The sequence below is a fragment of the Amaranthus tricolor genome, chromosome 9, assembly GCF_026212465.1.
Source record: "Amaranthus tricolor cultivar Red isolate AtriRed21 chromosome 9, ASM2621246v1, whole genome shotgun sequence".
Taxonomy (NCBI): Eukaryota; Viridiplantae; Streptophyta; class Magnoliopsida; order Caryophyllales; family Amaranthaceae; genus Amaranthus; species Amaranthus tricolor.
Window position 1 is genome coordinate 15,099,458 of NC_080055.1, and position 12,016 is coordinate 15,111,473.

The window sequence follows — 12,016 nt, forward strand, 5'->3', positions numbered from 1 at the left end:
TCATATGATTTAATACATATTATTAATATTGATTATATAAGATATTAATTATTACAAAGAAAAATAAAAGTTGAAATGATTTAGTACACACGTAAAGATCAGTAAAGAGTAACGAGCTACTTTATTCTAGTATAGAATTTGTCCCTGTTTGCAGTATATTAAATTACGGTGAATATGACACAATTGTTGTTTATACTCATATTCATAATGAATTCTCTATACTGTTAAGTGCAGGCAGCAACAATAAAGCCCCACACATTTATGCCATTTGGTTATGGTGCCCATGCATGTCCAGGAAATGAAGTGGCCAAGTTGTTAATGCTCATTTTTGTCCATCATTTGGTAACCCAATTCAGGTATGTAGACGCAATTAGTACATGTCAATCACTCAAACTCATTGTTGTTACTTGTTAGATTGTACCACTAGTAAAATTGATCAATGTCAGGACTTGAAATTTATAAATGATCGGGTATAAACCGGATTATTGTTCGGTTGGTTTCAATTTTTTTGATTTGCTAATTTCCAAGGAAAAACCAAAGATAATCTGCTTGTATTTTCTTATAATATATGGCTAATGTCTACTTTACTATTAGACATAATGTCTAATAGTAATTAAGTATGACACCATGGGTAGTTCTAGGCACATTTGAAATGCTCGACCGCTTAGGGCCTCAAAAATTAAGGGCCTCAAATTAGTTTTAAGATGCATTTTTTGAATAATCAAGTTTTACAGTTTTTACTTAAATTTTCGATTTTAACAGACATTTATAATAATTAAGTATAGACCTATTTTATCTTTGAATGTATTTAAACATTTTTGTGTAAATATATTTTTACGGTTGATGCAACTTTCTTTAATAATTGGTAAAAGCATCAGAGTCTTATTTCGAAATTAAATATAAATAAAATAGGCCTACATAATCTTTGCTCTGCCCCGAGTATACACTACTAATCACGATGAATATATTTCGTTAAAAAACCTTTTTACAAAAGAACTAAAATTACAATTCCATAGGACAAATGAGTGCATATCAACACAACACTTCATTGTTGTCAAATAAAAGGAAGCATAACCTCAAAAAACAAGCTCGAACACTTTATATACCTTGAAATATGAGGTCATATTTCATTATTTATTATTAAATGTGGAAACTAATTGGAAGAAATTGAAAAGGATATAAAGTTTGTAATGTATGAAAATGACATAAAAGTTTCCTATTTGTTGGTTTGGCAGGTGGGAAGTGGTAGGACCTCAGGGTGGCGTTGAATATGACCCATTTCCAATACCACAACATGGACTCCCAGCTAAGTTCTGGAAAACATCTCAAACCACTCCTACACAAATTCATGGATAGCAATTCGGGATAATTAAATTTAGTTATTAGGGTTCAGAATTGAACAATTTTATATACCGAAAATTATTATAGTAATCCAAACTATATGAATTGGATATATTTTAGTGAAAATCCTAGCAATTTAATGTAATAATTTAGCAGATTAAGCTACCTTATGATACGAAATTGGCGTGATAATTATATCCCATGGCCAAACAGAGCTCGAAAATAGAATTGTTTTAATGTCAGATGTAGGTTTTCTAAATTTGCTAGGACTTTTGTGAGAACATGCAGCAAAATTATAGAGGAAAATTAAAAGAATAATAAAAGCATCTAAAAGATATAGGATTTTTTTTTCTTATTTAATCTGGTACTAGCTCGTAACAATGTAACTAATTTTGATCAAGGCTTCTTATTTATCATTTACTGTATAAGTATTGTCCATTTTAGCAGATTAATTCCACTTTTTATTTTTATTCATTTTTATTCCATCTTTATTTTGGCTTTTACTGCGTGCTTAAAACAATTTTATTAATGTGTAAAGAAAAGCAATACCACCGTTGGTTATTTATCCTAGTTATTAATTTGGTACCCTTTCGGTCAACAAACTTTCCTAAAGGCCTAAACTCTGTGTCTTACAAAGTGTATTTTCAAGATAATACTTTTTTTTGATACATTTTCTAACAAGCATGTAACTAACTAAGAGTCATATGATCACAATTCATATGAGTATTGAGAATAATTGGAAAAAAAGGAAGCAGGTGAAAGTTTGCAACCATAAAGTGATACTAAGAGAAGTAGAGATAACATGTCAAGATATATAGATTCAAATCCAAATCTATTTTCTTAGCCTAGTTCCAGATATTAACTCGGATAACCGCGTCTAAATTTTTTTGATCCAAATTCAAATCCATCGTAATTGTTGCTTCCACTAGTGTAAAAAACCTTTTATGTTGCGGTTAGACCCAAACAATTGTGATAGCAGCAGATGGGCACTACAAAAAAAAACGCAACTTCCCGACTAAAATTACCGACTACCGTCAAACAGTTGGAATTTTCCGACTAATTTATCGACTGAACCCAAACAGTCGGAAGTTCCGACTAAATTCCTACTAACTAGTGCTTGATAAGAACATCCGACTTATTACCGACTAAATGAGGGTCAATATAATTTTGAAAGCCTAGTTTGTCGGAAGATAGTCAACATTTATGGAGAGGAGCAGTTTGTCGGAGGGTCGTCGGTTATTAGTCGGAAGAACTCGTATTCTTTCTATAAATACCCTCAACCAACAAAATAATTTTTTTTCACTCATTTCACATCTCACTCTCTATAAAACTTTCTTTCTCCTAAATACTTTAATTTCTTTCATAGAAAATTATCATATTTACATTATCTCTCAAAATTAACAAGAACTCGTAACACTATCAAGGTATATTTTTTTCTGTTAATTACATCATTTATCGTTTCATGAATTTTAGTTATATTTTCATTAATTTAATTTTAGTTATATGCATTATTTATTATGTTATGATATATGCATTTTTTTTGTAATAATTATAAGTACTTACCGAAATAGTAGTTTTTCTTAATTATATTCTTGTATGTACTATAAAAATGTACTGTTAGAAATGATGAAAACATGTTCCTCAAATTTAAGGAAATTAAGCATCGTATTATTTATTAATATTAAGTTGCAACAATAACTAAAATTAATAAAAGAATAATTTGCAAATTGGAGCTTTTAAACTCCGCACTGGTGCTAATTACGGCCTATATGTTTATTTTTAAGGTTGTAATTCGCACTAGTGTGGAATTTTAAAGCTCTGATTCGCAAATTATTCTTAGTAAAATTTGGGTTACAACAAAAGTAATAAGTAAAATTTACAATGCTTAATTTCATTAGACTTGAGAAACATATATTTAACATTTTTACTTTTTTATACTACATACGAGGATATAATTAAGAAAAACTACTATTTGTGTCTAGTAGTTATAATTTTCACTAAAAATGGCCGTCCTAAAAGCTTATTAATTTTTTTAAAATAATATATCGACTAAATTCTGACCAGATTCTTGTTGCTGATCAGTCGGAAATTTGAATTTCAAATTTTGAAATTCAATCAAAGATGCTCTAACAAGTATACTTATTGGGAACAACTTTTAATGTACCGATTGATTTGCGACCAACCTATAGTTGAAAATCAGTTTGTATTCAGTCTGACTTTTCAGCTTTTTTTGTTTTAATATGCTTACTTATTTAGCAGAGTAATGGGCTTACGTAGTGAAAGAACTTGGATGTATAAGCGAAGTTGTAAAGGATTTAATAATATTAGATATTTAGAAGGGGTTGAAGAATTTATACAATTTGCAAAGAAAAAACTCCAGATGAGGTTAGATGTCCGTGTAAACGGTGTGATAACCGTAAACTGTTTGCTCCAGAATTCGTTAGAGATCATTTGTTAAAGAAGGGCTTTGTTGAAAACTACTACGATTGGTACCTGCATAAATGTAATAAAAGGTGCACCAATTAATGTGTTGGCTCCAGTAGAGAAACAGCATAACACAGTTCAAAATTCGTATGCACAAATGGTGTACGATGCAGCTGCGAGTAGGGATGGTCATGGGGCGGGTCTGGCCAGACCCGGACCCGGACCCTATTTTTTTTTTGGGATCCAGACCCGGATCCGGACCCTAAGGGTCCAAAATTTTCAGATCCGGACCCGGACCCTACGGGTCTGACAGGGTCTAGGGTCCTTAATGGGTCCTTAATGGGTCTTATACAAAGCATCTTTGATTTGTCAAAATTGAACCTTTTTCGAGTTTTTTTGTATTTTTGTAAGCAACTTATTATCGTATTACAAATACTTGTTCGAGTCCATGAAATTCAAATACAAAATAAATACTAAAACGTAAAAACACTTGTCTAAATACATGATTAAAAATCAAATATGAAAGACTAAATGAGAAACATAGTGTATATTTCATAACATTAAAAATTACAATAAATTTTGATCAATCTTCTTCAACTTCATCAAGATCCTAAAGGAAATATCAAACAAGTATAAGTTAGTTTTTCAATAAAGAAAAAGTAAATAAAAACAAATCCATTAAAGTTAAAGCGTACTAGTTGAATCGCATCTATTTGTTGTTCTTCATCAACATCCGAATCATCAATTACTGTGGAGCAAGCATAAGCATCTTTCGAAGAACCTTAGAAAAAGATTTTAAAAACAAAAACAAAATAAGATAACCAACCAAAAACAAAACCAATACTAAATCAGTAAAAGTTAGACTTTTACCTTTTATGTCTTCCATCATCCAATTTTGTAAACACATTAATGCTTCCACAGTTTGTGAATGAAGTCTTGAACGATGAGGGCTAATAACTCTTCCTCCGGTACTAAAAGCACTTTCTGAAGCAACGGAAGAAACAGGAATGGCAAGAATATCTTTCGCAATCTTTTGCAAAGTCGGATACTTCGTATTTACTTTCCACCAATAAAGGATATCCAAATCCTCATCATCCGATAATGGTTCTTCTTCTAAATAAAAATCCAATTCACACCTATTCAACTTTCTAACCTTAGTTCTCTTAGATTGAGCAAATTCATCTTGTGCACTGTCTATAGAACTTGGTGCAGGTCGTTTCCTACTATGCCCAACATCATTCACATTTTTCACAATATCACTTTTCCTTTGATATTCCACAACCAAATTATCAAGACACCTACGAACTCTTGCTAATTGCATATCAACCTCATTAACATCAAAAAACTTCCTAAAATAAAACTCCACACAATCCATTTTATTTCTCGGGTCTAAGATAGTAGCAATAGCCAAAAGTTCACACATATTTTCCCAATACTTGTCAAATTTTTCAAGCATATTTTCTGTCATTAATCTAATAATTTCAACATCACTTTGTAACCACCTACCCATAGTAAGCTTAATCTCACAAACCCTTCGGAAAAAAAGATTGATAGTGATAAACTTTCTTCCAGAAAAAACATTAGTTGTATTGTAAAAAATTTCTAACTTATCACAAACAAGCTCAGCTAATTCCCAATCCTTATCACTAGGAACAACAAAATTCATCTTTTTATTCACTCGCCTTAACCTTGAAAACACATCTTGAAACGGCAAAACACTTTTAAGCATCAAGTAGGTTGAATTCCATCTTGTTTTACAATCAAGACTAGGTTTTTTAATGTTAACTAAGTCCAAAAAACGACAAGCCTCCTCAAATTTTTCAATTCTTTTAGGAGTTGACATCCAAAAAGACACACAATCACGAACTTTTTCAATCGCAGAACTAATAACCCCTAATCCATCTTGAACTATTAGGTTCAATATGTGAGCACTACAACGTAAATGCAAAAGATCACCCTCAAGCATCAAAGACCTTTTCTCAAACTTATTCATTAAAATCTTCATCATTGCATCATTAGTAGTGGCATTATCAACAACAACAGCAGATATTTTATTTTCTAAACAATATTGAGACAACCAATCCATCATTACCTTTGCAATAACACCCCCGGTGTGAGGACAAGGCACATAGCAAAACCTATATAGAATTAAAATTAAAAGGATAAATGATAAAATTAAAAGTAACATGATTACATGAGTAAATAAGTAAGATTTTACCTTAAGGTGCGATTTCGTAAGACCCATTGTTCATCAATAAAATGCGAAGTTATGACCATGTAACCCTTCTTCTGGTTGGTTACAGTCCACATATCAGTAGTGATTGCAATTCTACTTTCATTATGATCGAGCAATTTATGTAGAGAAAGTTTTTCTTCTTTAAACATCTTCATGATATCTCGCTTTAATGTGGACCTAGAAATCATCTTAAAATTGGAATTAAGGCTTTCAACAAACCTCCTAAACCCAATATGATCCACCATAGACAATGGATACTCGTGTATAATAACCATGGAAACTAATTCCCTTCTCGAAAATTCTTGGTCGAACTCTTTAAGGTTGCTTTTACCACTATAATCCAAAGAACTTGACCCATCACATTCCTTCTTAACTCTTAAAGTTGTTTGACCACGTGCAAGATTCAAATGTCTTCCTGAACAAACTTTCTTTGCGTGTTTTAAGAGATGAGAAGTTCCACTACTACCACCAGTTACTAGACTAACACCACAATGCTTACAAACAGCTCTAGTCACACCATTTACTTCTTCTCTTACAAAATAATTCCATGCCTCAGAGGTTGTTTTCCTTCCCTTATCTTTTGTGCAAGAACTTGGAATACCATCAACATTATCATTAATGAACCCTTCTTCATCCACATTCAATGTATTTTTTGACTCCATACCAAAATCATTTTGTGGTTGTGCAACTGATTTGGACGTACATTGTGATTGATTTTCATCCATTATCTATACGAATACGACTATAAATCTAAATTTAAACACCTATTCAATCAATATATTTCATATCTAAACCATAACAATAAATCTAAATTCGTTTTCAAATCATAACAATAGATTTAAGAGGGGCTGAGGGCATATAGACACACAGCATACAGATGATACAGTGAGGGGCTGAGGGCATACATTCCAAAACAGAAAGCTAAAAAACTTACATATAAATCAAAAAAATTAACAATCATAAGTATTCAAAAACTTACAGTATAACGAAATCCCTAATAATGAAAAAGAAGTCAGTTTCAAAAAACCCAAATTTTCAGATATTACAATTTACAAGTCAGTTTCTTGAGATCCCACAACATATATATTACAAGTCAGATGATTCTAGAACAAAAAATTGAGAAAATTAATACACAATACAAAGAAAAATTACAGAAAAATTAAACAAAATCAAAGAAATGGAATACCTGGAGTTTTCGAGGCGATGGCTATGGCGATGGCGATGGTGATGTCGCAGAGGTAGAGCCGCGGAGGACTAGAGCCAGAGAAACTAGAAAGATGTCGAGAAGTCGAGAAGGCGGAGGATTAGGGAAGTCGAGAAGGCAGAGGATTAGGGATTTAGAGGAGAAGCACAGCCGAGATTGGAGAAGTCGAGATTGGAGAAGAGAAAAAAATTAGGGTTTTCAAAGATTTTGTGATATTTGAGAATGAGAAGGCCGCACTCCCAGTTCCACGCCCATCCAGTGACAAATATAAAATTTAAATTTTAAAAGTTTAGGGTCCGGGTCCGGGTCCGGGTTCTTCACCTTAGGACCCGGACCCGGACCCGTCAAATTTTTTTTGGATCCAGACCCGGACCCGGATCCGACGGGTCTCAAAAATTAAGACCCAGACCCTTATAAAAGGGGCGGGTCCGGGGCGGGTCCTACAGGGTCCTGGACCCATGACCATCCCTAGCTGCGAGTAATTTTTCTAATACATGATGTGCTCGATTTAGAGCACATTTATATCCCCTTTATAGTGTCGAGTCTCGTAGTTTCTCATTGGTTTTATATGTTTTACACTCGATTTTACCATGCTCTTGTCTCCGCGGTGTTTTAAGGTTATTTAAGGTATTTTTTTGGAGATTTCGAGGTGAAATGGATCGAGTTCAAGGCTTAGACATCATAATAGAAGAAGAGACACGAATATCAAGGCATTTTCGAGCACTCCAAGTAATACCCGAGAGCCGTGCATAGTTCCAAGATCTTCCGACACTTCGAGGATATGCTTCGAAGAAGATTTGAAGCCATTTGACCAACCATTCAGTCGAACAGGAGCTGGCTTGGGCGATTACAAAGCCCATTCGGGCGAATGGACTGAAGACTTCAAAGGAAATAGCTCAAAACCTACTGGAAATGGCGAATGTTGCTGGATTCGGGCGAATGGCTAACAGCTTCGGTTGAATGTTATTGGATTCGGGCGAATGGACCCAAAACTTCAAGGAAACGTGCTCGGACCTGCTGGAAACCCCATTCGTTTGAATGGAGCCCCATTCGGGCGAATAGACCTTCAATTCGGTCGAATGAAAGCCCTAGACCGCGCGATTTCTTTTCTTCGCAAACCAAACTCCGAGGGCTTTTAGGGCATTTTACCCCTTTTGCTTCTTAGCTTATAAATACCCCTCATTTCTGTAAATGGTGGATGCCTAGATTGAGTGCCTTTGTGCCTCATTTTAGAATATCAAACCCTTTAATGCTTACTCTAGTTTTTGCCTTAGTATAGATTTGTAGTTCTTCATTTATGCTTTCATCTTCTTCCTTTATATAAGTTTACATTTCCTTTATACTTAAATGTCTTTCTTGTTTTCATTTATGCTTTCCTCTATTACTTTCCTAGTGCAGATTTATTGCTTTATCGTCTTTTAATTCCTTTAATGCTTTCTTTATTATGTTCTTGCTTTCGATGCTTTCTTTGTTCATTGCTTTTGTTTCTAGTATGTTAGAGTAGTTTCTTTAGGGATTTTAGGTTAGAGAAACCCTAGTTTGGTCTTGTCTTCAATGTTTAGGATTTGGGTTGAGGTTGATGATGGTTGTTGATAGATATTTGATTCAAACCTTGTCCTGCCACTCCTAGAGAGATATAGGGCGATTATAGGCTGTTTGTGTCGCTTATAGGGTCACCAACTTCCTCTCGATATCTAGAGTGTCTTGATTGATTATCGTTCGAACTCCCTTGACCTAGCTTATCTTTATTTCCAATAGACCATCCTAGGGTGGACATAGTCTATCCCCTCTTATCTTTCATTGTTGAGTTTTCCTTTTTATACTTGTTATTACTTAAGTTCACCTACCAACCAACCTTCCATATAACCTTCCCACACCAAGTCTTTAGTCTAGCATCCCTTATCCTTGTGGTTCGACCTCCGACTTACCATTACACTCGTTGTAGTAGTATCAGGGTGATTATAAATATTGTTTGTATAACTTGGTTCTTAGTGTTAACGACGTGCTAGAAACCGGTTATCAATACACATCATCATTTTCTATCTCATTGTGATGATGTCGTTGCTAACATACCAAATTATTCGACGTATCTAAGAGGGAGACCTTTCAGCTTCGTGCGGCTTTAATGTGGACAATCAACGACTTTCCAGCTTATTCGATGATGTCGAGGTGGAGTACATCTAGCGTGCACACTTGTCTGTATTGTATGAATGATTCCAAAGCCGTATATCAAAGACACAGCAGAAAAGTGAGATGGTTTGACTCACATAGGAGATTTTTTAGATAGGAGGCACCTGTACCGCAGAAATCGGATAAATTTCAGTCAAAGAGCTGTTGAGAAGGATGTTAGACCCAACATACGTGCGGGAAATGAGCTGTTAGAGGAGTTGGATGTTTATTAGATTAATGTAATTTAGTAGATTAAGCTTAAGAATAGAATTGTTTTGATGTAAGATGTTTGTTTTTTTTTTTTCTAAATTTGCTAGGACTTACTTCATATAAGAACATGCAACAAAATCATAGAGGAAAATTAAATGAATAATACAAGCATCTCAAAGAGATGAGATTTTTTTTCTTATTTTATCAGGTACTAGCTCGTAACAATGTATCTAATTATGACCAAGACTTCATATTTACCATTGACTGTACAAGTATTATCCACTTTAGTAGAATAATTGCAGTTTTCATTTTTATTCATTTTTATTCCATCTTTATTTTGGCTATCACTGCATGCCTATAACAATTTTTATCAATGTGTAAATAAAAGTAATACCACCTTTGATTAATTTTCGTACTTATTAATTTGGTACCGTTTCGATCAACACACTTCCCTAAAGGGCTAAACTCATGTCATACAAAGTGTATTTTCAAGATAGTACTTTTTTTAATACATTTTCTAACAAGTGTGTAAGTAACTAAGAGTTATATGATCACAATTCATATGAGCATTGAGAATAATTGAAAAACAAGGAAGTAGGTGAAAGTATGCAACCATAATGTGATACTAAGAGAAGTACAAATAACATGTCTAGATATATAGATTCAATTCCAAATCTATTTTCTTAGCCTAGGTCCAGATCTCAACTCGGATACCCGCATCTAAATTTTTTGATCCAAGTTCAAATCTATCGTAATTGTTGCTTCCACTAGTGCAAAAAACCTTTTATGCTCCAGTGGTGGTAAACAAAGAGACAAATTCTTGGCTTAGCAAAGCACTTATGGGGGAAAAAAGTGATGTATTTAATCACCAGTTTAGAATAGGGCGATTGAAAAACTGCAATGAAATCTCTTACACCCACCAAAATTCTTCTTATCTTTGAAACGGAAAAAGATGCCATTGATGAATTGGCTATAAGTAGCCAATTGTGGGGCTTATTTGATATCATTGATACATGGAATGTTGGGGTTAAAATTGATGATATATTGACATGGATAGAATTCTTTGGAATTCCACCACATCTTTGGTGTCGTGAAACTATTAAGAAACTAGGGGAGCTTTGGGGATCCTTTGTGGGAATGGATAGGTATACGTCGAAAATGAGAAGTGTTACGTACGCTCGCATCCTTATACGTACTAAATCTCCAGTCGCCATCGATTCTAGGATTTTGCTTCAAGGGGAACATTGTGGGTTTGATGTATGGGTAAAGGAGTCTTGGTTGGGCAGTGAAATGTGGGAATATAGCCAAACATTGCATGATGATTGTTGTAAAATCGCCTATAAGTTAGGCGTTCTTACAAGCTATTAATAATGAATCAAGAAAAGAACAATGAAGGGAATGAGATGGTGAATGTCGAATGGAAAAGAGGACAACTTTTTTCCAACAAAAATTGAAGGGAACGATAATGGCTAAACTCAATACTCACTATAAATCCATGTAGCAAGTAAAGAGGCTCTTAAGGCACAAGTGTAGGCGCCACTTATACTATGCATAAGAACTTTTGCAAATACGACTCTAATTTAAGAATCATACAAACAACGACAATTTGAAACAAAGTTGTTTCGGATATATAAAGGAAAGCAAAAACGGAAAATAAATACTAAAAATAAACTAAGGAAACCGTGGGTGTAGCGCCGACCACAACTGTTTGGTGGTTGCTAAAAGTAGCCGGTTGGTAACCGCCTCCCATGTGCTCTATTTGTGAGTAACTCCTTGCGTAACTTCCTTCCCATGATTTCCTACTTACAAAAACTGAAAATAACTACTTGTAACTTACAATAACCGAAAATAACTACTAAAAACTAACTATAACTTCTAGTAATTATTACTACTATAATTAACTTACATAAAATAACTACCTAGCTAAATTGGACTAACAATTAAACTAAGTAATTAAAAACACAAGCCGTGGGGCTTAGTTGTTCGAAACCACATTGCACGTTTTTGGTGATCAATTGCACAAGCTCGGTTTTCTTTAGTTTCCTCTCCAAGGATGTCACCAACATTCTCCTCCGCTTGAAAGGTGTTTGTCCTAAAACTCGGAAGATCATGAGAATCTTGATACTAAGGACTAAGATCGGCTACATTGAATGTTGCGGAAACTTCGTAAGCACCCGGTAACTCGATTTTATAAGCATTATCATTGGTCTTCTCAAGTATTTTGAACGGACCATCAGATCTTGGACTGAGCTTAAAACGTCGTTTATTTGGGAAACGTTCGGGACTTCACTTTCTCGTTCATCTTAGTAATTTGGTCACGGACTTGTTCATGTAGCCGTAGAATTTCTTATGCTCGTTCATTTACCTAATAGCTAAACTTGGTTTGAGAAGTGAAAGGTGCTAAATCTAGTAGTGTCAAAGGGTTGCAACCA

At 34.2% G+C, this 12,016-nt stretch overlaps 1 protein-coding gene across 2 annotated transcripts in view; it reads left to right on the forward strand.

Annotated features, from left to right (window-relative positions):
• LOC130824248 (abscisic acid 8'-hydroxylase 4) overlaps positions 1–1,786 on the forward strand; it is a 12,042-nt gene extending 10,256 nt beyond the window's left edge. Inside the window, exons 8-9 of one of the 2 annotated variants that reach the window (XR_009046692.1) lie at positions 230–356; positions 1,236–1,369. Coding sequence is in view for 1 of the 2 variants with exons in the window: in XM_057689173.1 (XP_057545156.1) it covers positions 235–356; positions 1,236–1,356 (243 nt within the window). In the remaining variant the exon portion in view is untranslated. Of the gene's footprint in view, positions 1–229; positions 357–1,235 lie in introns of both variants that reach the window. The other variant, XM_057689173.1, reaches the window with a different exon arrangement.
• The last annotated feature ends 10,230 nt before the right edge of the window (positions 1,787–12,016 follow it).